Source organism: Podarcis erhardii (genome assembly GCF_964252035.2).
Source record: "Podarcis erhardii genome assembly, chromosome: 13".
In the NCBI taxonomy this organism is placed as follows: Eukaryota; Metazoa; Chordata; class Lepidosauria; order Squamata; family Lacertidae; genus Podarcis; species Podarcis erhardii.
This window is the reverse complement of record NC_138502.1, coordinates 41882487-41909796: the sequence shown is the minus strand read 5'-3', so window position 1 is coordinate 41909796 and position 27310 is coordinate 41882487. Positions and strand designations below refer to the sequence as shown.

Here is a 27310-nt window from a genome sequence, read left to right as displayed (position 1 = left end):
CGTCCTTCCACAGTGGGGACATAGGTTTCCAGGTGAGAGTTGATCATGGTGAGGGTTTGCCAAGTGTGCCTTCCTCTTAGCACGTTTCTCCCTTTCGTCCTGAGTTCAAGCATCTTCAAAACCCCTGACACCTTTGGCAAAGGCTGTTCTCCAATTGGAGCACTCGCAGGCCAGTGTTTCCCAGTTGTCGGTGTTTATACTACATTTTTAAAAGATTTGCCTTGAGAGAGTCTTTAAACCTCTTTTGTTGACCACCAGCACTATGCTTTCCAGTTTTAAGTTTGGAAGAGAGTACTATACTAGTGTTGGTTCTGCTGCACCTCTCTGCAGCACCCAGTACCATTAGCCATGATATCTTTCTGCATGACCTGGACAGGATGGGAGGCACTGTTTTATGTTTGTCTTAGTCTTTCCTGAATGGGAATTTCCATTAGTGAGTGTTGTGGGACTCCTGCTCATTTATTTGCATTTGACCTATGATGACCTGGGAATTCCATCCTCCCTTCTATTTTAACGTGTGCATGGAATTGCTGAGAGAGGTTTCCAGGGATTTAGCGTGTGTTGTTATCAATATGCAGGTGACACACAGCTCTACCTCTCATTCCCATTGGATTCCAAGGACACTGTTGATGTTTTGAATCAGTGCCTGGAGGTGGTAATGGAATAGACGAGAGCCAAGAAATTGAAGCTTGCTCCAGACACCACAGAGTTGCTCCTGGACGGGAAAGCGGCCAATTCAAAGGACAGGTGTCGCAGTCTGCTTTGTGTAAAGCAGCACCTCCTTTGCAGGGGGGGGGTTCATATTTGTAATCTAGGAAGAACACTCCTGGGCCTGGGTTTGCTCCTGAATATTCAGGTAGTAGCTGTGGCGAGGGATGCTTTTGCCTAGCTAGTGTGCCCAGCTAGGCACACTGTTGTTGTTTAGTCATTTAGTTGTGTCTGACTCTTCATGACCCCATGGACCAGAGCACGCCAGGCACTTCTGTCTTCCACTGCCTCCTGCAGTTTGGTCAAACTCATGCTGGTAGCTTCGAGAACACTGCCCAAACATCTCGTCCTCTTTCGTCCCCTTCTCCTTGTGCCCTCCATCTTTCCCAACATCAGGGTCTTTTCCAGGGATTCTTCTCTTCTCAGGAAGTGGCCAAAGTATTGGAGTCTCACCTTCACGATCTGTCCTTCCAGTGAGCACTCAGGGCTGATTTCCTAAAGAATGGAGAGGTTTGATCTTCTTGCAGTCCATGGGACTCTCAAGAGTCTCCTCCAGCACCAGAATTCACTAACTACATAAATTCCTGATGTCGGACCTGACCATCCAGATCAGCTTCCTGCAATATAATGCTTTGAAAAGCCTCTGGAAATCTCAGTTGGCGCAGTGAGGGTCTTGATGAGTTCTTGCCTATCAGATCGTATTGCACCCATTTGGACTGGTTGCATGTTTGTGGCTGTGCCAATATTATGAAACTCCTGGCCATTTGGCCCCACTTTTTCCTTAACTTTCTCTGATCTACCCAGAAAAAGTCTAGCATGCACTTGACCTGCCAGGTTGATACGTGGTTTTTAATGGCTGTTTTTACCGGTAATGCCTGTCTCTCTCTGTTTCCGTTCCTAATTGTGCTGTTAATTTTTGTTTCATTTTATTGTTATAAATGTTTTGCGAGGTGCTGTGAATACGAAGGAAGGACATGATATAATGCGCCCCGCCCCAATAAATAAAGAAGCATTTAGGAGCATGCACTGCAGACGCTTTGCATTGCCTGTGGTTTCCAGTCCAGGACTTTTAATTCAATTTCTCTGTAAACAGAATTGTGCTGCCAACCTCAAAATCAACATCCCTTTCCCCCACCCACCCCTACACACACACACACACACACACACACACACACACACACACACACAGCTGCCCACTCTCTTACCCACCCTGCTTTAAGCTCTAATTCACTGAAATATTGGTAGGCACCCTAATCCGCTCCTGGTGCCTTTGCCAAGATACGTGGAGCAGAGCCCAGCTGGCTTCTTAGCAGCAATGCATTTGGGTGGGCAGAGGGATAACATTCTGCAATTGCCCTTTGAGAAAGGGGACTGGCTGCAAAATGAGTGTGCTCAAGCAAGCACAGCTGTGGCCATGCCCCAAAGGGAAGAGGGGCAGGAATACCCTCCTCTCAGCCTCTGGCATGTTGCACTTCTGGAAGCCATGCTAAGCAAACGTGGCCATAACATTTGGCTGTGCTCTGCTTCAGCACAGAGCTTTCACCTGGACTCTCTCTAAGGTCCAATTTATCTGTAAAAGTTGCTTATTGACCCAGCTGCATGCGGAAACAGGTTTCCGCGGGTTGTACAAGCGGTGCAAAAACCTTCTCTGGCATGGGGGGCAGAACCTATCCAGCAATGTGCAAGATGCACACATAATCCCAAAGGAATCCCCATGCTTTATTTCATTTTTCTTTTAATTTGACATGCTCATACCTTGCCTTTTCCACAAAGTTCAAGGTGGCTTACCTTACATCATAGCATCAAATTCAACCATCAGTTACTGAAGTAAACATCACTAAGGGCTAGTCCACACTTCTCCCGTGTCTAGAAAGCATGGGTCCAAGCAGTTTTCACTTTGTCTCATGCATTATAGGCATGAATCCAAGTGGCTTTGCCTTTGCCCCAATGCCTTCCCCTGGAAAACCTGCTCTTTGTCACTAAATCGGAACAAACAGCAATCTGCAGATAACCCAAGTGCCATTTGTTCTGATTCATTGCTAAATATTGGATTTCCACAGGGGGAAGTGGTGGGGCAAAAAGGTGTAGATAAGCCCTAAAACAGCAAGGAACAACTATATCAAAAACAGTAAAGCTTGGGGGGCACTAATGAAAAGACTCTGCGCCTAGTAGTTGACCACCATTAAGCAGAATCTGGAGAACATCCTCCTCAGCATGAGGGGGAAGAAAGTATGGGAAAAGGCAGCCTTTGAGGTCCTGTAGATACCATCTTATGCTCTGGGTGCTGTTCTCCATACTCTAGAGGACACGGTAACCGAAGGGGGATATAGAGAAATTATATTATGTTGCAATACTATGTCCTTATATATAATCTTGTAAATAGATGTATAAACGTATATTCACTGAGTAATGATTCCCTCCAGTAAGTGATAACCTCTAAAACAGTGGAGGGGGACATTTGGTCCTCCAGATTTTGCTGGATTCCATCATCACTGATGTCACAAAGCAAGCCAGTCAGTAAATAACACAGTTCCAAGCTGGAGCTAACTCTTCATTAGGAAAACACAATCTTGGCTAAGTTTCACCTGCCCTGTAGGTCTTGCTCCATGAAATCAGTTGCCGAGAACAAAAGTTCCTGCCTCCCCACAGCCGACTATGTATTCTCCTCTCCAGGGTTTCTTGCAAGCAATCAGAGACTGCGCCTGCGTGAAGCCTGCCACTGCTCCACCTGTTTCAGCTCTCTTCTGGTTCTGGGAGAGCAGGGGATCTTGTTGCAGCAGGAGGGGGAGACCCCCATGACTATTCACCAGCCTCACTTATCTCTGCCTCTTGTCCTCTCTCTGCCTGCTCACCTGCTTCAACTTCTGCCTCTGATTCTTGACTTCTCTCTGCCCCAGACTCTCCCAGCTCACTAAGCCCTGTTACCCCTTCAGCCTCTGACACCTCCTCTTCTCAGTCTGCTCCCTCTTCTTCCACTGACCACTCATCCTTGTCCTACCACAAATCCCCAGGCTCTGAGCCTTCTTCCCTTGGGGGTTCCCCAGTTGGTTCCTCCCACCACTCCTCTGTCCATCCAGCCCATGACAGCTGACCATTGCCCATGCTGGAGAGCTACAGCTCCATCCTCTAAAGGCTGCAACCCTAAGCATACATAGATAAAGGTAAAGGGACCCCTGACCATTAGGTCCAGTCGTGACCGACTCTGGGGTTGCAGTGCTCATCTCGCTTTATTGTCCGAGGGAGCCAGCGTACAGCTTCCGGGTCATGTGGCCAGCATGACTAAGCCGCTGCTGGTGAACCAGAGCAGCGCACGGAAATGCCGTTTACCTTCCCGCCGGAGTGGTACCTATTTATGTACTTGCACTTTGACGTGCTTTCGAACTGCTAGGTTGGCAGGAGCAGGGACTGAGCAACGGGAGCTCACCCCATCGCAGGGATTTGAACCACCGACCTAGGCAAGTCCTAGGCTGACAGCCATTAAATCCTATTGAACTCTGAAGACTTGCTTCTCTGAGTCAACCTTTTTGGGGGGTTGGGACTGGGTTATGGCCACCAAAATTGTGCTAATAATAAGAGTATGCCCAGTCTAAGTTTGAAATGCTATTGGTGGGAAACCATGAGTTCACCTCAAGCCACCATCTGTCTTGCATGGATGAGCTTAGAAAGGTCTTTGTCTTTGGCAATGGCTCTGGAGTCATAGGCATCAGCTTGTAGGTTGTGCTCAATCTGGGATCTGGGAACATCTGCTCTGAATTTGAGTTCACAATCACCAGGGCTCGCTCCCAGAAACTCTCTGCAGTGCCAGCACTCAACTCTTGAATGTGTGAAGTGTTCAGAAAGAGGAGAGTGCCTCTCAGCAGTGGCAAGACCGCCTTTCCCGCAAGACTCAGTAGTCAGGGTCAGCCTTCAACACATCTGGGTGGAAAGGCTTTGAGGGTGTGACCTCCAAGAAGCATGAACACAGCACCCCTTAAATGCTGGTAGTTTTACATGACTCTCTGGGTTGCAAGCCAGAAATGCTTACTTACTTTTGAGTTAAGGTGACCATTTAATGCAAAAGGGAAATACAGGGTCAAAACCCAACATAGGAGAAGACACATGTCTGCATATGCAAATTTAGAAATACGTGTTATAACAGCTTTCCCCAGTAGTGAAACCTTCAAAAAAAAATTGGGACTACAACTCCCATCATCCCTAACTAATGGCCATACTGGCTGGGGCTGATAGGGGTTGCAGGCTCAAAACCTCTGGAGGGGCACCAGGTTGTGGAAGGCTGCAACAAGTCTCATTGGACAGCTCAGACGGTAGAGTATGAGACTCTTAAGTTCAAGGTTGTGGGTTCAAGCCCCACGTTGGGCAAAAGATTCCTGCATTGCAGGGTGTTGGACTAGATGACCCTTGTGGTCCCTTCCAACTCTACATTTCTTGGTTCTTTATCTTTTAAACCGGACTTGGGCTGGGCAGGACAGCCCCTTCAAACAAAGGCATGTCCTTTGTAAAGTAGGGCATGCAGCTGCTCCATCCTGAGTTGTCCCATTAGCAGCGTCTGTATCGGAGTTTTGAGAAAGACAAATAACTCAGCTCCTAATGTTACGCAGAAGCAGAGTGCATGGAAGCTGGAAGGAATTGCACTGCGGATGGATAAATTCAGTACGTGTAATCAGAAATTAATTAAGGATTGTGCTAAGAGCCTCCTCCAAATGGCCTCTCGGTACTGAATAATTTTCTACGGCTCCAGCCAAAGCAGATGCTAGCATATAAGAGGCACTCAGGCATGGAGAGGGAAGATGGCTATTGTTAATGGTAAGCCATTAGCTTCCTATTTGTTACATTTATGGTGTCACGCCCTTCCTCCAAGGAGCTCTGGGCATGGTTCATGGTTCTTCCCCCTCTTCCGGTTTTAAGCTTACAACAACCCTGTGATGTGGGTTAAGGCTGAGAGCTAGTGTAACTGGCCCAATACGCTTCATGGTCCAATACATTGCACCCAATACATCTCCTGGTCCAATACACTGTTGAACTGCACCATGCTGCTGGGCGCACAACATTCATTTTGATTTTATGGCTGACAAAATCAGTGGGGAGGGGGAAAAATTGCTTTGGTCCAGATGAGTATCCCAGGCTGAGAATTCAAGTCATACCCCACCCCCCACCCCCGGTGCCTGTACAGAGTTTCCCCACATCCTTCCCCACATCTTGATTTTATGTTCATTTATTATTGCAGCCGTATCCCACCTTTACTCCAAGGAGTCCAAGGTGGTACATTTAGACATTTCCATTACACTTTTATTACATCAGAAATCATGTTCAAAAACATCCAGCTTCTTTTAAGTAGAGAATAGGCCTTTGAATACCTATGGTGTTGGCCTGGTATAGGTGATTTGTTGCCATAGCAGCTAATGGTCAGAAATGTTGTTTGGAAGCAGTGCTGCCAGCATAACATACACAACATTGTTATGTAGTGTAATGATTTGAAAATCCCTCTTGCATGGAGCCAAAAGCCACTAATTAATTTGCTGCAAAAACTGGTGGAACCTATGAAATAGACCATAAAGGAGAAATGGACCATAAAGAAATGGACCATAAACAAGGCTGATCGCCAAAGAATTGATGCTTTTGAATTATGGTGCTGGAGGAGACTCTTGAGAGTCCCATGGACTGCAAGAAAATCAAACCTATCCATTTTTAAGAAAATCAGCCCTGAGTGCTCACTGGAAGGACAGATCCTGAAGCTGAGACTCCAATACTTTGGCCACCTCATGAGAAGAGAAGACTCCCTGGAAAAGACCCTGATGTTGGGAAAGATGGAGGGCACAAGGAGAAGGGGACGACAGAGGACAAGATGGTTGGATAGTGTTCTCGAAGCTACTAGCATGAGTTTGACTAAACTGCGGGAGGCAGTGGAAGACAGAAGTGCCTGGCGTGCTCTGGTCCATGGGGTCACGAAGAGTCGAACACCACTAAACGACAAAACAACAACAACAACAACAACAACAACAACAACAACAACAACAACATGAAATAGAAGGGGGGGATCATTCCGCTGTAGACTTCAGAATGCCAGGATACCCACATTTGTGCATAAATGAGTCTCTTTAGCATACCTTTCCATAGGTCTCTTCTTAAGTTAGGGAAGACTTTAGCTAGCTGTTTGCTGCTTCAGCAGAGTCCTCCCATTGTACAAAGTACCCTTTCACCACCATTTCCATCACTCAAGTTCTCAGTTGTGTGCTATAGTTTTATAAGCTGGGGGAAAGTGAAATGATGTGGTCGCATGCTGTCTGGAGTCTTAATATTGTTATAGATGGGGAGGGGAAGGATTTTGATTAATTGGAATATGGATGAAACTACAAGCGGCAGAACTGTGCCAGACAAGGAATCCCTGTGCCAGACTGTTGTAGTGATAAGAAATATAGTCTATTCACCTGTTTACACTTCCAGTCCGCTTGGAGGGAGTCCAGATCTTACAGCATGGTCTTTTCAAGAGGGGCTTGTACCCCACAGCAGTGTAGCCAGCCTTCAGCCAGCCTGCCCAAGATGGGTGCCAGTCTTTCTTCTTCCTTCTTCTTCCCAGAACATTCTGCTTAAAAACTCTCTTTTCCTGTCGCCTCACACCCAGCTACCCTGGCAACCTTTCAAACCCCATCCTCGGTTCACACCTCAGGGCAAGTGGGTTGGGGGGGGAGAGAACAGATATTTTGCATTGTCAGTGGCTCTCGATGTATTGTTTCTTAATGGCCCTAGACTGGCCAGGTCCTTTTGCATAGGCTAGCTTTTCCCAGTAGTGATGTATGGAAGTGAGAGCTGGACCATAAAAAAGGCTGATCGCCGAAGAAGTGATGCTTTTGAATTACGGTGCTGGAGGAGACTTGAGAGTCCCATGGACTGCAAGAAGATCAAACCTCTCCATTCTGAAGGAAATCAGCCCTGAGTGCTCACTGGAAGGACAGATCCTGAAGCTGAAACTCCAATACTTTGGCCACCTCAGGAGAAGAGAAGACTCCGTGGAAAAGACCCTGATGTTGGGAAAGATGGAGGGCACAAAGAGAAGGGGACGACAGAGGACGAGATGTTTGGGCAGTGTTCTCGAAGCTACCAGCATGAGTTTGACCAAACTGCGGGAGGCAGTGGAAGACAGAAGTGCCTGGCGTGCTCTGGTCCATGGGGTCACGAAGAGTTGGACACGACTAAACGACTAAACAACAACAAAGCTCAGGAATTCCTCTTCAGCTTGTATTTCCCCCATCAAACCCCCAAATCCTACTATTTATTCATTTATAGGGGAAAGGGGAGCTCCCCCCTCCATCTATAACAATATGCTTTGTATGCATAAGTACTTTTGCCTGTTTGTCCCGAATCTACTGCCATCCTGCTCCCTTGAGGTTCATGGAGAGAGCTCAAGTTCCAGGACTATCGGAGAAGGAGGGAAAGTTCTTACTTTCCACTCCCCTCACACAATACAGTGGTACCTCGGGTTAAGAACTTAATTCATTCTGGAGGTCCATTCTTAACCTGAAACTGTTCTTAACCTGAAGCACCATTTTAGCTAATGGGGCCTGCGTCGATATTCTCCATCTTGGTGGCTGGGCAAATGGTACCATCCACAGTATTGGTGTTATGTACTGAGTTGAATAGGATCCAAAATGCAGCAGTCTGATTGGTCCTAGAACAATAGGATCCAAAATGCAGCAGCCTGATTGGTCCTAGAACAATGCAGCAGTATGATTGGTCTGCAGGAGCCACCCAATCCAGCTCCAGATGGAAGTGAATCCACAACCTGATTGGCCTACAGGAGAATTCCGGAATTAGCCAATCATGTGCAGCCCATTGTGTAAATAATGTATATAAAGCAGATACTTGGGGAAACTTTCATTCCTCCTCCCACTATGAGCTGAATAAAGAGCATGAAATCCACTCTCGACTCTGAGTATATTTCAGTTGGCTTCCTTGCTGGTCTTGGCAAATGATTTACGAATAACACTGATTGAAATGGCACTAGTTTCAGTACAGATCCTTGGGGACCCCGCTGCTTATTTGCCTCCATTGCATTCTTACATTTATCCTATTTCCTGTTCTTTAACCAGTTCCTGATCCATAAGTGGACCTGTCTTCTTATTCCATGGCTGTTACTCAGGAGGACTTTGCCAAACGATTTTTGGAAGTTTGGGTTTACTGTTGTTTAATGCATCACCCTTTCCCACATGCCTATTGACATTCTCAAAGAACGACACAAGATTGGTGAAGCTTCCCTCTGGCGAACTCATTGATTCCTCCTTGGGCGAAGCTGCTCTTCTAAAATGCTAAATATTTTCCACCTCTTTACCCCCAAACAGACATTGAGCTAGCTGACTGCCTTTTTTAAAAAAAGACTGGCATTGTGTTGGCTTTCTTCCAACGCTCTAGAAAGGAAGGACAATCTTAGTGACATGCTTCATATTTTTGTTAGGAGAGGAGCAATTTCACATTTTAGTTCTCTGAGAACTGCTGCGTGTATATGCCATCGGGAGCTGGTGATTTGTTTGTTTTAATTTGGCAGTTAGCCCTAGAACTTTATCTCCCATCGCCTCTTTTTGGTTCATTTCTCTGAACACCCTTCTGGAAAAAGTGATTTAGAAATGGGAATCTGTCCAATATTTTTCACAGTAAAGATGGATGGGAACTTCTCTGCAATCGCTGTAACCTCCTTTCTTAGCCTGGTGCTCTGACACATTCTCTGGCTTCTTATGTATTGAAATAGCTACTTATTCTTCATCTTAATTTTTTACCAATCAAAGAACATATTGCTAAAGGCCAACAATTATTTCAATATATCAGAAACAGGCTTCTTTCCACTTGCCTCATCACCTCATATATGTTTTGCAAACTTCTTCTTGTCCTTCTTGCCCATTTTTAAGGGTATCTCCCTTTCAGCTTCACTTTAATACGGAGCTTTCCAAACGGTGTGTCGCGACACGTTAGTGTGTCAGTTGCCATGTGTCGGTGTGTTGCACAAATGCTCCCCGCACTCTTAAAGGAGGTTAGTTTAACCTCCGGTTTGCTAGTAAAACTAAATTACTGTGTCACGAAATGATGCATATCTAAAAAGTGTGTCACCAGCATGAAAAGTTTGGGAAGCCCTGCTTTTAACCACTGCTGCTGCAAGAAGGGAGAAAAGTCAGAGGCTGAAACAGGGAGCAAGGGAAGACTTCAAGCTCTACCTCTCTTTCAAATCAGAACCAGTGAAGGTAGTGAAGGTCCTGTGTGAGTGTCTGGAGGTGGTTGGAGGATGGATGGTGGCTAACAGATTGAAATTGAATCCTGACAAGACAGAAGTACTGTTTTTGGGGGGGGCAGGGGGTGGACAGGTGTGGGGGACTCTCTGGACCTGAATGGGGTAACTGTGCCCCTGAAAGACCAGGTGTGCAGTCTGGGAGTCATTTTGGACTCACAGCTGTCCATGGAGGCGCAGGTCAATTCTGTGTCTAGGGCAGCTGTTTACCAGCTCCATCTGGTACGCAGGCTGAGACCCTATCTGCCTGCGGACTGCCTCGCCAGAGTGGTGCATGCTCTGGTTATCTGCCGTTTGGACTACTGCAATGCGCTCTACGTGGGGCTACCTTTGAAGGTGACCCGGAAACTACAACTAATCCAGAACACGGCAGCCAGACTGGTGACTGGGAGCAGCCCCCGAGACCATATAATACCGGTCTTGAAAGACCTACATTGGCTCCCAGTATGTTTCCGAGCACAATTCAAAGTGTTGGTGCTGACCTTTAAAGCCCTAAATGGCCTTGGTCCAGTATACCTGAAGGAGCGTCTCCACCTCCATTGTTCTACCTGGACACTGAGGTCCAGCGCCGAGGGTCTTCTGGTGGTACCCTCGCTGCGAGAAGCCAAGTTACAGGGAACCAGGCAGAGGGCCTTCTCGGTAGTGGCGCCCACCCTGTGGAACGCCCTCCCACCAGATGTCAAAGAGAACAATAACTACCAGACTTTTAGAAGACATCTGAAGGCAGCCCTGTTTAGGGAAGCTTTTAATGTTTGATGTATTACAGTATTTTAATATTATTTTTGGAAGCCGCCCAGAGTGGCTGGGGAAGCCCAGCCAGATGGGCGGGATATAAATAAATTATTATTATTATTATTATTACTTGCAAGATCCACCCAGGGGCAGATCTACTATGAAATGAATAAGGCTTAAGCTTCAGGGCTCCTAATCCCAGAGGGGGCTTAGAAGTGACTTCATTCCACATTGCTTAAAATATTTGGGTCTAGGAGACCCAATTTGAGTCACATGAGGCAAAATTTATTAATTTTTTGTTGGATATGTTTCAACAATCCCAAAGTTTGAGAGTCAGCAGCGCAGATGAAGAAGAAGAAGAAGAGTTTGGATTTGATATCCCGCTTTATCACTACCCGAAGGAGTCTCAAAGTGGCTAACATTCTCCTTTCCCTTCCTCCCCCACAACAAACACTCTGTGAGGTGAGTGGGGCTGAGAGACTTCAGAGAAGTGTGACTGGCCCAAGGTCACCCAGCAGCTGCATGTGGAGGAGCGGAGACGCGAACCCGGTTCCCCAGATTACGAGTCCACCGCTCTTAACCACTGCACCACATTGGCTCTCATGCTGTAAAGGTTGAGTGTTGCGGCAGTGGCAGAGCTACATGCTCCAGCACCCAGACCGGCGAACATGCGGGGGTGGGGCTGGTGCACGTCCTAGGAGGTATGCCGCCTACAGGGGGCGTGGTGCATGTCGCAGGGGGTGCGGCGGGCAGCTCGTGTCCCAAGGGGGCAGCCGCAATGTAACCCCTCTGGATGGCACCCAGTGCGGACCGCTCCCCCTGCCCCCACCTTCATCCACCAGTGTGTTGCGGTATGTTGGCTGCTCTGCTGTGGCTAATGTCAGCCCCTCCACCCTTTTATCAGAGCTCAGGACCCTAGAGGAATAACAGTGAATTCACGAAAGTACTTAGGTGGATACCCAAAAACTCAAACGTGCGTAAAATTTGCAGTGATCTGTCATGGAACAACCCCATTGATAACAGCCTCATTGCTGGCTGTGAAGGGGCACCCAAAACAGTTCAAGCTCCAGGGCCCCCCAAATCAGAGCTTGAAAGGATCTGCAGGAGGTGGCTTCAAGCAGCAGGACTGGGAGCAAGAAGAAGTTTCCATCAAATGCAAACTGCTTCCTCCTCCTTTCGCAAGATGCATCCCTACCACCTGTCAGCTGATAGGCATTTGCGAGTGCACTTGGTTCCAGTAAAAGAGCAGCTGGGAGCACCTGTTAAACTCCTGGTAATTCCTTTGAAGCCACATACATGGATGTCAGGGGCTCAGGAGCAGAGGCACAGGGAAGATGGGAGATGGAGAGCGAGGGGGAGGAATCCGAGGGGAGCGTAGGAGGGGACAGTGGTCCGAGGGATTCCATGAGCCTCTCCAGCGAATTGGAAGATTCACAGAAGGGGGCGCCAGTGGCCAGGGGCAGGGGGGTCCCAAGGGGAACGCCCCAGGAGCAAGGGGGCAGCAGGGACTCCCAGAGCAGTAGTTGGAAATCAGGACCAGCTTCCCCACCAGAGCAGAGTGGGGGGGAAGAGTCCCAGGCATCGGGGCCAGTGCTTTCCCCACCAGGGAGAGAAGACGAGGCAGAGCTGACCACGCCTCCCTCGGAGAGTCAGACAACGGAGGGGAGGTCAGATCCGGCCAGTGTCACGGAAGAGGGAAGCAGTGATAGAAGTAGTGTAACGGTTAGGAGAAAGGTCACTGGGTTGGCGCGAGAAGCAAGTTCAAATGTACAGGAGCGCGGGACAGCAGAGAGTGAGGATTGGGAACTGGGTCCCAAAGCCCGCCGGAGGCAGGGGGAGGAGCTAAGCGACTCAGCGTCGGAAGAGTCCAGAAAGGGGAATGCCCCAGCGGGCAGGAGGACCCAGAGGAGGAGAGAGCAGCGCAGAAGGTGGAGCAGGGCTAGGATCTTAAACTGGTGCGGAAGGGGAGGTGATTCAGACGGGACTTCGCCGATCTAGAGTCTAGACGTAGGGCTGCACGCTCTGGCTTTGAAATGGAAACTAAACTTCAATAAAGACTTTTGTACATAACATCAGCCTGGCGTTGGTCCTCTGTGAGCTGGGACCTAGAGGCAGCTCTGACAGTACCTGTTCCACATCTGATATCATGTATGAGGTCAGGTGGGTGGGAAGGGCCTCACCAAAACAGCCTGGGGGAACACATGTACCTCTGCATAAGCTGATCCCTTTATTCTTTAGAAGCTAGGGTTCTTATTTTTGTGACCTAGAAATCTGATGTGACCTAAGTAACAGTCTATTGGTTTATGTGCTGCATTTCATAGCACCGTGGTCACTGTTCTGATTTGGTTTGGCAACACTGACGTGTCCCACCAGGTTTAGGGCATCGTTTAGGATTAAGTCTAGGGTTGCCTCTCCTCTGGCAAGTTCCATGACCTAGTAATCTAAAGCAAAGTCATTGATTGTACCGAAAATAAAATGTTGCCTCTTTGTTGAGACCTGGCTGTACCTTAAAAGCAAAGCAAGCAGGAAACAAGAAAGCAGCTTTTCCTCTAAAGATCAAAATGATGAGGCTATTCAAGACATGCAACACAGAGATGATGAAAAGCACATGGTCACGGTGGAGAGCTAAATTTCACTTCAGCAATACAAATGTTAAAAACTATTTCTTTTCCCAGTTCCCAAGGCAAAGCTGTGTGTTAAAACAATATTAAGAGATCTAGCCTTTTGGGTGTTCTTCCATTTATTTGAAGTCTTTTGTCAGCTGCTGCAGCAGAGCTACCCTTGTTTAGCCTGAAAGAATTGTCTTTGGTTTCAATGTTTAGGGAAGTTTTTAATGTATGGTGTTTTATCGTGTTTTAATCTTCTGTTGGGAGCTGCCCAGAGTGGCTGGGGAAACCCAGCCAGATGGGCGGGAAATACATACATACATACATACATACATGGGCGGGAAATACATACATACATACATACATACATACCTTGGTCCACTGCAGATTGGTGGTACCACACAGTCACATGTTTACTTCACTTGACACCTCCTTAGGTAAAAGTAAAGGGACCCCTGACCATTAGGTCCAGTTGTGGCCCACTCTGGGGTTGCGGCGCTCATCTTGCTTTATTGGCCGAGGGAGCCGGTGTACAGCTTCCAGGTCATGTGGCCAGCATGACTAAGCCACTTCTGGCGAACCAGAACAGCGCACAGAAACACCGTTTACCTTCCTGCCGGAGCGGTAGCTATTTATCTACTTGCACTGGTGTGCTTTCGAACAGCTAGGTTGGCAGGAGCTGGGACCGAGCAATGGGAGCTCACCCCGTCGCAGGGATTCGAACCGCAGACCTTCTGACTGGCAAGTCCTAGGCTCTGTGGTTTAACCCACAGTGCCACCCGCGTCCCTGACATCTCCTTAGCTGATCCTTATGAATAATTGTCCACGAGGATAACAGAGCCCATTGCTACAACACTTTGGCTGCACACACATCCCAGGTATTTAAAGCAAACAGGCACCCCTAGAACCCTGGGAACTGTAGCTCTGATGGGGTGAACTACAATTCCCACGATTCTTTGGGCTGGGGGATGTGCCTCTCCTTTGTCACCGTTCCTGGTTTCTTTCTACATCTCAAGATCACCTTCAGAGTGTTTGCTCAGGGGCGCTAAAAACATTCTTATTTTGACAGATGCTTAGAGAGTTGTGATAGTTTTAATCTGCTTTAGCATTTTAACTTTTTGTATGATTTATTCTACTGTTGTAAATTGTGCTTGGCTTTCTTGTTTTATATTTTCATACAGCGCTTTGATCTGTGTGTGCCTGTCAAGTGGGGTATAAATTTGTAAAGTAAATAAATATGCCCATGTCTCCAGTATTAAATTGCTTATTAGGCGATTATCACCCACGGTAAATCTGTGGAGTTTACATTATGTTATGCTACACCGAAGTTACCTGTACCGGGGTGTGTGGGTGTCTATGTACCCCTGTTCCCTGCAGAAAGAGATATTCTGCTCATGTGTCCCTGGCTTCTCTCCACATGGCGTTGGTTATCTGCAAGCTTCTTCTCAGCTGCGATAGCTCAGTTGTTAGAGCAGCCTCGTAAAAATGAGAGTCACTGTGAGTTAAAAGAAGAAGAAGAAGAAGAGTTTGGATTTGATATCCCGCTTTTCACTCCCTTTAAGGAGTCTCAAAGCGGCTACCATTCTCCTTTCCCTTCCTCCCCCACAACAAACACTCTGTGAGGTGAGTGGGGCCGAGAGACTTCAGAGAAGTGTGACTAGCCCAAGGTCACCCAGCAGCTGCATGTGGAGGAGCGGAGACGCGAACCCGGTTCCCCAGATTACGAGACTACCGCTCTTAACCACTACACCACACTGGCTCTCACACTGGCATCTAAAAGCTAGATGCAGGCTCTGATTTGATGCTGAGCTGATTTGTACCATGGTATGACATTGCCTCACTAAAAGGATTGACATCTTCTTTTACGGAACACGGGTGGCGCTGTGATCTAAACCACAGAGCCTAGGGCTTGCCGATCAGAAGGTCGGTGGTTTGAATCCCTGTTAGTTCCTGTTGCTCGGTCCCAGCTCCTGCCAACCTAGCAGTTCGAAAGCATGTCAAAAGTGCAAGTAGATAAATAGGTACTGCTCCGGTGGGAAGGTAAATGGTATTTCCGTGCGCTGCTCTGGTTCGCCAGAAGCTGCTTAGTCATGCTGGCCACATGACCTGGAAAAACAAACGCCGGCTCCCTCAGCCTATAGAATGAGATGAGCGCGCAACCCCAGAGTCATCTGCGACTGGACCTAACAGTCAGGGGAACCTTTACCTTTACTTTATGCCATTGCCTCACTAAAAGGATTCACATCTTCTTTAAAAATACATCTTATATAGAAAGAAAGCCATATACCACATGCCATTTTGAATTTATTTTTTTGGAGTACTCCCTACCATTGCAACGAAATCAACACTAAACAAACACATAAAAACATTTAACATGTGAGGAACACTTTCTCCCCCCAATCACATGCATCTACCACCAGAACAGGTAAATCTGAGTAATACAATGAGAAGATGGGCACAGGAAAGAGATGGCTGGTGCTTATTGCTACCATTCTTGCCTTAAGTTCAGAAAATCATGAGGAAACCTGTCTGTCTAACAACATGGGTCAAGCTCTACACAATCTGCTTCCTCTATGCAGCTTGCCTCTCTGTTGTCTGTCATAGAATCATAGAGTTGGAAGGGAATCACCACCTGAGGCCCTTCTTTGCATGCCTCTTTGTGTGTCTCCTCCATGAGAGGTCCAGAGGGTGACAACATGAGAACAGGCCTTTTCTATGGTGGCTCCCAATTTGTGGACTGCTCTCCAGAGGGAGACTCGCCTGAACCACCAATATATATCTTTAGGCACCAGGCAAAAAGCTTTCCTCTATAACTAGGCCTGGGACACTTAATTAACTCTGGCCTTTTAGGTGCGATGTTTTTAATGTATTTCTTTCCCCCTTCATTTTATTTTATACATGTGGGGTTTTGGGGTTTTGTTTGTTTGCATGTGTCGCTTTGTGTTTTCCTGGGCAAGAGAAAGTGACCGATAAATGTAATAAATACTTAAGAAAATAAAAGAGAAACTTCCATGCTCTGAATTGACACCAGCAGCCTCTAGATCCATCTTTTGCATTGCCCAGTTGATGGCTTCATGGTAACTGAAATATACTCAGAGTCCTGTAGTGATTTCATGCTCTTTATTGCAGTTTGTAAAACAGCGATTGAATTGCCCCCCCCGCAACCTCATAATGTAATAATGTAAATATACATTATTTACACAATGAGTCCCATCTGATTGGCTGATTCTGCTTCCCTCCTGGAGCCTGATTGGTCTTTTCCTGCAGGCCAATCAGTTGTTGCAGTCTATGATCCTACCAGCCTAATAGGCTGATTAACTTCCTCCTGGAGCCTGATTGGTCTTTTCCTGCAAGCCAATCAGTTGTTGCATTCTAGGATCCTACTTGCCTATTGTTCTAGGAGCCAAGCTTAGTACATAACAGTAACCCTTGGCATGTCTCTCTTATTTCTACCCCAAGACCGCAAGTTCCTTATTGCCAATGCTCAGATGGAGAACTGTGCCATCATTTACTGCAACGATGGTTTCTGCGAGATGTTTGGCTACTCCCGGGTGGAGGTGATGCAGCGCCCCTGCACCTGCGACTTCCTCACCGGGCCGGACACAACGCACAACTCCATTGCGCAGCTGGGGCAGGCACTGCTGGGAACCGATGAGTGTAAGCTGGAGATCCTCTACTACAGGAAAGACAGTAAGCAACTATTTTATTTATGCATTTATTTGCGTGGACAGGCGGAGTCCCCAGATCCCGAGTGGTCCCCCCGTCATGTGGAATAACGACTCTAGACAACGTGCTATGGGATTAAATTGGCCACAACTTTATTAAATTTCAAATGTGGGTAGACCTTGGCTCAGGCATTGGGCGTTCTCCCTCCCTAGTCCCCAGCCGGGGACCTAGGGAGCATCAGGGTTATCCAGTGTGTGGGGGGGGGATGGGCCGGCTCTGGAGAACATATGTTCAAGCAGAGATAGCCGCCCCCGTTACGCCGCCGCAGGGGAGAGCAATGACGACCTTTCGGCGTACGGCCAAAGCCTCCCTTCAAAAACCCCTTTAACGGGGAACCCTGGTATCGCCGCCGCAAAGAGGAAGATGGACTAAAGGATTCCGCCCAAGGCCTGATACCGCCAAAGTTGTGACGTTTTGCTACGGGAAAGGCGAAACCTGCCAATGCAGGGAAATTCCTTTCCGGCCCTTTAACAGCGACCTTATCGTAGCAGCGCCCGCATACCTGTGGAGACAGGTTAACCTGCAAAACCTATGAAAAAAAAAAAAAAAAAGTTAACCTGCAAAAGAAGACATTAACTGAGGGTGGGTAGGGTGGGAGAAGCTCTGGAGCCAAGTGAGGATTAACAATTAAGATCCACCCTCTATTGTGTGGGCAGGTAATCCCTCCCCTTACCTGGCCTGGTTTCCCTGGCAACACTTCCCCCAGGTGGGATTGGACAACTCGCTGGGGTAGGCGGGGACCTCCAGGTATCCCACCTGGGGGAAGGCAAAGCCTATGCTGATGGGGCCACTCCAGATCCAGGGCTGCACACGTCCACGCAAAAGGCGCCCCCCGTTTTAAGTGGGGAGCGGTCATTGCCAGCCAAGCGGCTGGACCTACTTCTGCCTTGTGACCCCAAGTCATCTGATTAGTATATAAAGTCAGATTTAAAGGTTGCTTCTCCTGACATCCCTGTGTGTTCTTCACCTGGCATGTTGGTTGGATGAAGCAGATGGGTCTCCACCCCCATCGTTCTGCCTGGACACTGAGGACCAGCTCTGAGGGCCTTCTGGCGGTTCCCTCCCTGCAAGAAGCAAGGTTACAGGGAACCAGGCAGAGGGCCTTCTCGGTAGTGGCACCTGCCCTGTGGAAAACCCTCCCATCAGATGTCAAGGAAATAAACAACTATCTGACTTTTAGAAAACATCTGAAGGCAACCCTGTTTAGGGAAGTTTTTAATGTTTGATGTTTTATTGTGTTTTTAAGATTCTATTGGGAGCTGCCCAGGGTGGCTGGGGAAACCCAGCCAGATGGGTGGGATATAAATAATAAATTATTTTTATTATATTATTATTATCTGCTTTCTACTGTGGCAAGCAATATGGATTCCTTCTGGCACTATTTCCTGCCATCATCCAGGAAGGTGACACCTTCGCGTGCCTGTCCAATGACCCCAGGCAGATGATGGATTGTTGCATTTCCTCAAAGATAGAAGTTCTGCTGTACAAAGGACAATGGGATGAACTAATGTGTGGGTAGGCAAAAAGTGAGGAGGAAGTCAGGATTTCAGGTTCCTAATGTAGGTACCTTGCTGGTATAGTGGGTCCTACTCTATGCCAAAAGAGACGCGGGTGGCGCTGTGGGTTAAACCACAGAGCCTAGGACTTGGAGCCGGTTTTGACCTATAGAGTCTTAAACGGCTCAGGACCGCAATACCTCAAGGACCGCCTCTTCCCATATGAACCCAGACCCTGAGATCATATTCTGAGGCCCTCCTTTGTGTGCTTCCTCCTCGAGAGGTCCGGAGGGTGGCAACACGAGGATAGACCTTCTCTGCAGTGGCTCCCTGTCTATGGGATGCTCTCCCCAGGGAAGTTCACCTGGCGCCTTCGTTATATACTGTCAGAGCCGCCCTTAGGTCCCAGCTCACAGAGGACCAACGCCCGGCTATGGTTATGTACAAAAGTCTTTATTGAAGTTCAGTTTCCATTTCAAAGCCGTAGCGCGCAGCCCTACGTCTTACACCCTAGACCGGCGAAGCTCTGTCTGAGTCTCCTCCCCTTCCACACCAGTTTAAGACTCTAGCCTTGCTCCACCTCTTCCTTAGCTCCTTCCTCCTCTGGGCCCTCCTGCCCGCTGGGGTTTCACCTTTTCTGGACTCTTCTGACGCTGACCCCCCTGATTCTTGCCCCTCCTTCCGGCGGGCTTTAGGACCTGGTTCCCTATCCGGGCTACCTGCTGTGCCGCTCGCCTGTACATTTGAACTTGGCGCGCGCGCCCAGCCGGCAACCTTCCTCTTGACCGTTCCCTCGCTCTCCGATGGAGGCGTGGTCAATCCTGACTCATCTTCTCCTGCTGGTGGTGAATACGCTGGCCCCAATACCTGGGACTCCTCCCCCCCCACTACGCTCTGGTGGGGAAGCTGGTCCTGATTTCCAACTGCTGCTCTGGGAGTCCCCGCTGGCCCCTTGCTTCTGGGGTGTCCCCCTTGGGGCCCCCCTTGCCCTGGCCACCGGCGCCCCCTTCTGTGAATCTTCCGATTCGCTGGAGAGGCTCATGGAATCTCTCGGGCTACTGTCATCTTCTCCTACACTGCCCTCGGATTGCTCCCCCTCGCTCTCCATCTCCTCCCCTCCCTGCGCTCCCGCTGCGTCCCTGACAGATACCTTTAGGTGCCAGGCAAAAACGTTCCTTTTTAAACAGGCCTTTGGTTGATCTTATTGACATCCAGCACCCTTTTAGAACCTGGTTCTTTTTTTGGGGGGGGGTGTTATTGGGTTATTTTTTGGGTTTGATTTTATATGTTGTGGTCTTGTTTTTCAACTGCCCTGAGACCTCCGGGTATAGGGCGATGTATAAATTGAATTAATAATAGTAATAGTAATAGTAATAGTAGTAGTAGTAGTAGTAGTAATAATAATAATAATAATAATAATAATTATGTACTGAAGTTCTCATCCTGGGCCAGCGGGGGGATACTGTAGATAGTTTCCACTCAGGTCCACATATACAAATAAGGAATTGAAAGTGACGTTCAGTGATTGGATAGTTACAGAAAGTTGTTACTGTTGCATTGTAGTGGAGCTCTATATAAGCAGGCTGGCTGAACCCTTCAGTTCAGTTCTGTTCTGTTCTGGCCTGTGAATAAACAAGAGCTGTTTGGAGAATCGCTGTGTCGTCTGATATGTTCACCCACAACTTACCGTATTTTTTGCACCATAACACTCACTTTTTTCCTCCTAAAAAGTAAGGGGAAATGTCTGTGCGTGTTATGGAGGGAATGCCTACGGGTGGCATGCCTACGGATTTTCCTCCTCTAAAAACTATGTGCGTGTTATGGTCGGGTACGTGTTATAGAGCGAAAAATACGGTAATAAGAATAAGAATAAGAATAAGAATGGAGCTAGTGGAGGATGAGCCTCAGCAGAGAACACCAAAAGAAAAGCCTGAGTATGTGTGTGTGGCTGCTCATCTTCCTTCCTGGCTTGGAACGATGAAAGGCAGATCCATATCCTTGCCTCTTGCCCACCTAAGCATCTGAGATCTGCACATGGTCAAAAGTGCACTTGCGATGTAGGAACTAACCAGTGGGTATTATGCCCGCTTGGACACCTGCCCCACAAAGGCACCAGGACCCCCATCAAAAGGAGAATAAGCAATGTCTTTATTAGACTGCACTGCCATAGACACAATATAAGACACACTATGGTGTTTAAATCCCACCCCCAAATGTGGAAGGACTTTGATTTAACTGAATGCCATCATGGCCTTAGGCATTGCCAGCAGTGACACAATACTCCTGTTTTCTTTATGTATGTTGCATTTGGGTACAGTGAATTAATGGTGAATTTTCCCCTTGAGTATGGCCCAAGTATTCAGACTTCTGAGCAGCCCTGAGTTACGAACCTTGCAAATAAGGCAGTTCAGTTACCAACACATTCTGCGGAGCCTGAATTCAACCATCAGGGCTCAGAAGACAACCCAGGAAGCACTGTTCATATTCCGTTCAAATGTGGAGCAGGTGGCCGTCAGACGCCTTCCATCTGCTTTCTTAAGGCTGTCTATCCTGCACACTTTCATGCTCCAAATCATCACTAGGCTAGCCCGCCACGTTTGCATGTGTAAATGGGACTGCAGCAGCGGAAGAGAGCACAGAGAAAGTAGCACAGAGAAAAAGAAAGGAGGAGGAGGTATGCTAGGTCAAACAGTGTCAAATCCAGTCATACCCAGCAAAAGAATCCGGGGATCAGAGGTTGTAGCTGCAATTTTTTAAAAAATATATATGCTTCCTATCAGGGGAGTCACTGACAGTTAAGGCATGTGTGCTTCTTCTTTTATGGATTTGCTGAAGACAAGCAGGTGAGATTCTCCCCTCCCAGGTACGGTGCGGCAAGCTCTTCCCAGATCCGATGCTGGCCTGCTTTTCTTTGAGATGCTTCTGGCTGCGAAAGAGGAGCAACAGGTTCATCATTCAAATCGTGAAGCTCTCTCTCCTTCCTCTCTTTCTTTGCCAGACCAGAGGAGGCCTTCATGTCTATTTTTAAAACCCTTGCTCTGCTAGCATGAGGAATATAATTGTCTCCGCTCGACCCTCTGCCTGTGATTGCCCGCTCCACTGTTATAAAGTAGTGTTATTGGCAGGGGAAAGACCCTGTGTTGTTGGCAGCCAAGGTTTAATTAGACAGCCGGACCTTCAGTCCGTCTGGTCCGTGTTTCATAACGCTACCAGACCCCGTTCGGCAGTTTATTGCTCTGCGGCTTGCAAGGTTGTTTCCTTGCTTTTGCAGCCCACTGGAGACAAAACAGCGAGTGGCGGCGGCTGTTCAGAGGCAGCAGCTCGTTCCAGTGGCAAAGGAAAAACAGTCGGCAGGTTGCCAAACATATCCAGAAGAGACAGGGACATGGATAATGAGGGGTTTGGAGCAGCAGGAGGAAGCAGAGCAAGAGAGGCAAATGTAGATCTACCTTCCTATGTGTGAGCGCATATATGGTATCTTGGGCTGTGGGTGGGAAGGAAGGAAGGAGGTTAGGATGGGGCTTGCAGGGCCAAATGAATGTAAGGAATGGAAAGTAGGCAGTGAAGGCTAGTTGTGCTGGTCCTGGGGGGGTTACCATGTAGCGTGGTCTAAGTCCGGTCCTAGGTTGTGGGTAAGGAGGCTGTCTGTCAGGGGTGAAGCGAGGTCCAAAGCAAGGAGTCAGGCGTGGTCAGGAACTCAGGAGAGCAGGTCAGGGTGAAGGCAGGAACAGGATACCAACGATGTTGCTCCCGCAACCTGGGACTGGGCTGACTGGCCTTTATCTCCTCTGAGGCCTAGGGTGGTCCCGGCCCACAGGTGACTCGCCTCTCCTGGCCTTAAGGCGAGCACTCCTCCTGAGAGAACTTAGTTCCCTCTGCCTCTCTGCCCTGAGCCTCTGCAGCTCAGGAGAGGCTGGAGGGTTACTGGACCCAGAGGCTACCTCACCTTCCCCTGACAGGGCTGGGAGAGGAGCACCCGCAGGCAATGGGTCCTCGATCACCTCCGGAGCCAGAGTGGATTCAGCTGGTGTCTGCTCCTGAGGATCTGGCACAGGTGAGGGCCCTTCTGATTCAAGCCCCTGCCCCAGTTCAGCCGGCCCTGGAGGCGGGGACTCCTGTGCAGGCTGGGATTCCTCAGGTTCAGCCTCTGAATCAGATTCGCAGGCCATCACACTAGTCATTAGTGGGGATGGTAGGGCAAAAAGGTAGGGAGATCCAAAGAAAACACCTTACAGAATGAGAAGCCAATGGGAGGCAGAGACACAAATTCTACTTTTGCCCTCCCACTCTCCCTCCTGAGTTTTACAAGGGCAACATTAAGACTGAGGAGGCTGAGAGCACGGGCAGATTTAGGGCTGTGCGAGTGGTATGTACACACTGGGCGCTGAGCTGAGAGGGGTCGCCATCTCAAAGCCCAGAAAGCAAGGTGCCTGGCTTTTGGAAGGAGGCATGTGGATTCTGATAGGGTCCTGGACGCCTCCTGCCTCCTTCCCAAGGCCTAGTTAGCGCTTCCCCAGTTCTGGGAAAAAGGAGGAAGGAGGGCTCTAGGACTGTGCCAGAGCCTCACGGATCCTTCCTAAAGTTGGGTGCCTCCTTACCCACCTTTGGGAAGGTAGCTCAAGGGCTGGAGAGGGGGCAAATTGTTGCCTGGCGCAGGGCGCCATGTTGTTGTTGTTGTTTTGAGTGATATACCGCCCTTTATCCAAAGATCCCAGGGTGGTGTACAACATTAAGAACATTAAGAACACATTTTACAGAGCCTGATAATAAAAGCATAATACAAAGCATAATATCAGACAGCATAATAATAAAATAATGTAGCAAAGGCAGCAAGGTCCTTGGGCCATTGTATAACAGACAGTGGGTGTTTATCCTTCCGATTTTTATATTTCTGCTTGCTAGATCTGCTGAGCCATTTAGGTTCGTCGAACAGAACATCTTAGCATTGTGATGCTAAAACAGTGGCAATAGTTTGTTGGTAGAGAGAGAGAAGCCTGCAGCCTCCTTTGGCTACAAGTTGCCCACACTGAGGATCTGTGAACTTTATATAGTACCCAAGTCCGCCACTGCTAAGAGACCCAGTTCTGCCCCTCAGATTGGTTGGAAGCAAGGAAGTGGGCAAGCAGAAGCTGGCAGAGGGCAGGTCAAGCGTGGTGGCGCAGTGCTCCACTTGCTGTAATGGACTAGCTACCACTGGGAATAGGTGTCACTGAGGCAGATGTTGATCATTTCAGCTCCAAGCAGGGAACAATGTGCTCCAATCTGAATTCCTGGCAGCTAGTCCTCAACTAGCTAGTCCTGCTTATTTAACTTATATGCAGAATTCATCATGCGAAAGGCTGGGCTGGATGAATCCCTAGCCGGAATTAAGATTGCCGGAAGAAATATCAACAACCTCAGATATGCAGATGACACAACCTTGATGGCAGAAAGTGAGGAGGAATTAAAGAACCTTTTATTGAGGGTGAAAGAGGAGAGCGCAAAATATGGTCTGAAGCTCAACATCAAAAAAACGAAGATCATGGCCACTGGTCCCATCACCTCCTGGCAAATAGAAGGGGAAGAAATGGAGGCAGTGAGAGATTTTACTTTCTTGGGCTCCATGATCACTGCAGATGGTGAGAGCAGCCACAAAATTAAAAGACGCCTGCTTATTGGGAGAAAAGCAATGACAAACCTAGACAGCATCTTTAAAAGTAGAGACATCACGTTGCCAACAAAGGTCCGAATACCGTAGTTAAAGCTATGGTTTTCCCAGTAGTGATGTATGGAAGTGAGAGCTGGACCATAAAGAAGGCTGATCGCCGAAGAATGGATGCTTTTGAATTATGGTGCTGGAGGAGACTCTTGAGAGTCCCATGGACTGCAAGAAGATCAAACGCATCCATTCTTTAGGAAATCAGCCCTGAGCGCTCACTGGAAGGACAGATCCTGAAGCTGAGGCTCCAAGACTTTGGCCACCTCATGAGAAGAGAAGACTCCCTGGAAAAGACCCTGATGTTGGGAAAGATGGAGGGCACAAGGAGAAGGGGACGACAGAGGACGAGATGGTGGGACAGTGTTCTCAAAGCTACCAGCATGAGTTTGACCAAGCTGTGGGAGGCAGTGGAAGACAGGAGTGCCTGGCGTGCTCTGGTCCATGGGGTCACGAAGAGTCGGACACGACAAAACGACGAAACAACAAAGTCCTCAACCTGCTAACACCCACTGCCACTGGATGTGGGTGTCCACGGCAGCTCTTTTAGGCTTGGCCACCCAGCATATGGCTTCCTAAATCTGAGAGCACAAAAGAAAACCACTGGTTCCTGCTTGCAGCTGAAACAGAAGTGCTAATCCAGACTTCACGGGGATCAGTCAAAAGTTAATTTCCTTACAAGAGGCTTGACAGCTGGGCTTGACAATGACAGAGCATAGCAGCTCTGAGGTTAATTACAAGCTAAGTCACTTCAGCCAGAGAGCATGGAAGAGCAATGCGGCTGAGAGGAACGGCTGCTTCTGCTCCCCCAGAAAACACTAGAATAGTCGTCCCTAAACTCTTGTAGGTCTTCTTTTATCATCTGACCCCCAAATACCACCACCACCCTCCCAGTTGTCAAGGGACACAAGAATGCAACTCCCTCCCCCCCCCTGCTGCTAATGCAAGCTCGTCCCAAGCTGTTTCTGCAGCCCTTCAGTGGGCCTGAAAAAAGCTAAGGTGGAAGCAACAAGCACTCTTCATTTTTGTTGTTTCGTAAGTGCCACTTCCCTGAGCAGCGGGAAGCTCCAGAGGCAGACGGCAACAGGCTCTCTCCACTGTGAGATGAGAGTCACGGAAATGGGCGACATTTCTGCTATAACTGTTTTTGTTTTGTTTACAGACGTATCTGTTGAGCGTGGAATGGGGAGATGGTGACATTGCTAGTCTGTGAAATGGCACCCGTTCCCCCAAAGCACAACAACATGCATTTCCTTCTTCCTTCCAGCGTAACCCAGACTTCTGTATCGTTTGCTAGCTACACTACGAGTTGAATATCCCAGCCAACTGACATAACCTGGTGAACACGATGATGTCATGGCACCACATAGCCAATTAGATTTGGCCCCGTGGGGATGTCACTGGTGGCAACTGAAGCCATTACATTTCCCTCACTCTTATTGGGGCCAGGGAAAAGGGGAGACAAGGCAACAGGCTGATACTACCTGTCTTGCATCACTGCATTGTTTTCATTGCCCACTATCCCTGTAGCTGGGGAAGCTGGAGAATTCCAATGCAAGCAAAAATGGGAGCAGAAAATGCTGCTCTCTGCAATTTACGTCAGTGGTGATGTCCCTCCCTCCCCCCCAATTTGTATTGTGTTTCTTTGCATTGACTGAATCGTGTAGAATAATGTAATGATAACATAATTAATTGTGTAATTGATTACGTAAGGTTATACCGTAGCAGACAACAAGACAAATAATGTATATTTTGTTGGGAAACAAACTGCAGTGGAATGGAAACAGCGCTGCATGCAATGAAGCTGGAAACCAATGCTTTCTTACATCCCTTACTGTAGTGCAGCAAAAATTCCCCCCAGATACACATGACTAATTGTGGCAGAATAGGGACCTAAGGAGGACGCAAGATTTATCGGGGTGTTAATGCTGCGAACCCCTCCAGCCTATGCTCAGGCTCTATCTATGTGTAAATAAGTATAACCTAAAAACACCACAAAAAATGAAGATCATGGCCACTGGTCCCATCACCTCCTGGCAAATAGAAGGGGAAGAAATGGAGGCAGTGAGAGATTTTACTTTCTTGGGCTCCATGATCACTGCAGATGGTGACAGCAGCCACGAAATTAAAAGACGCCTGCTTATTGGGAGAAAAGCAATGACAAACCTAGACAGCATCGTAAAAAGTAGAGACATCACCTTGCCAACAAAGGTCCGTATAGTAAAAGCTATGGTTTTCCCAGTAGTGATGTATGGAAGTGAAAGCTGGACCATAAAGAAGGCTGATCGCCGAAGAATGGATGCTTTTGAATTATGGTGCTGGAGGAGACTCTTGAGAGTCCCATGGACTGCAAGAAGATCAAACCTCTCCATTCTGAAGGAAATCAGCCCTGAGTGCTCACTGGAAGGACAGATCCGGAAGCTGAGGCTCCAATCCTTTGGCCACTTCATGAGAGGAGAAGACTTCCTGGAAAAGACGCTGATGTTGGGAAAGATGGAGGGCACAAGGAGAAGGGGACGACAGAGGACAAGATGGTGGGACAGTGCTCTCAAAGCTTTGAGTTTGACCAAACTGCGGGAGGCAGTGGAAGACAGGAGTGCCTGGCGTGCTCTGGTCCATGGGGTCACGAAGAGTTGGACACAACTAAACGACTAAACAACAACAACAAAAAACACCACAGTCTCCGTTGCCCTTCATTCCAAGGAAACTAACCCCCGGGTGCATGGTGTGGAGTCTCTTGCCCCTCAGAGATAGGAGTGTGCACAACATAAAATTTTGGGCAGTTGGCATTCTGCAGGAAAGCCCTTCTTCTTTCATGCATTGTCACTGGGATGTGGGGCTCATAGTTCTCAGCAAGTTAACTCCAATAGTACTGTAATGCTCTTCCGGTGAGAACTGGAATCTGTTTAATAAAAGGTTCCCTTTGCTACTTATCTTTTTTTCTTTCGTCTGACAGCCTAATCATTAAGCAAAAGAGGCAGCTCTGACATTTTAAAGGCAGGCCCATGGGAACAATTTCTGAACTGATCTATCTATCCATTAACACGAAACAGTGTTTGCATTCTGGGCTTTCAGTCCT

General features: G+C 48.1%; 1 protein-coding gene across 4 annotated transcripts in view; it reads left to right on the top strand.

Moving 5' to 3' along the window:
• KCNH6 (potassium voltage-gated channel subfamily H member 6) overlaps positions 1-27310 on the top strand; it is a 125915-nt gene that overhangs the window by 4126 nt on the left and 94479 nt on the right. For 2 of the 4 annotated variants that reach the window (XM_081837623.1, XM_081837627.1), the window contains exon 2: positions 16774-17004. In XM_081837623.1, the coding sequence (XP_081693749.1) occupies positions 16774-17004 (231 nt within the window). Of the gene's footprint in view, positions 1-15977; positions 16165-16773; positions 17005-27310 lie in introns of those variants that run through there. The other 2 variants (XM_081837625.1, XM_081837624.1) reach the window with 2 other exon arrangements.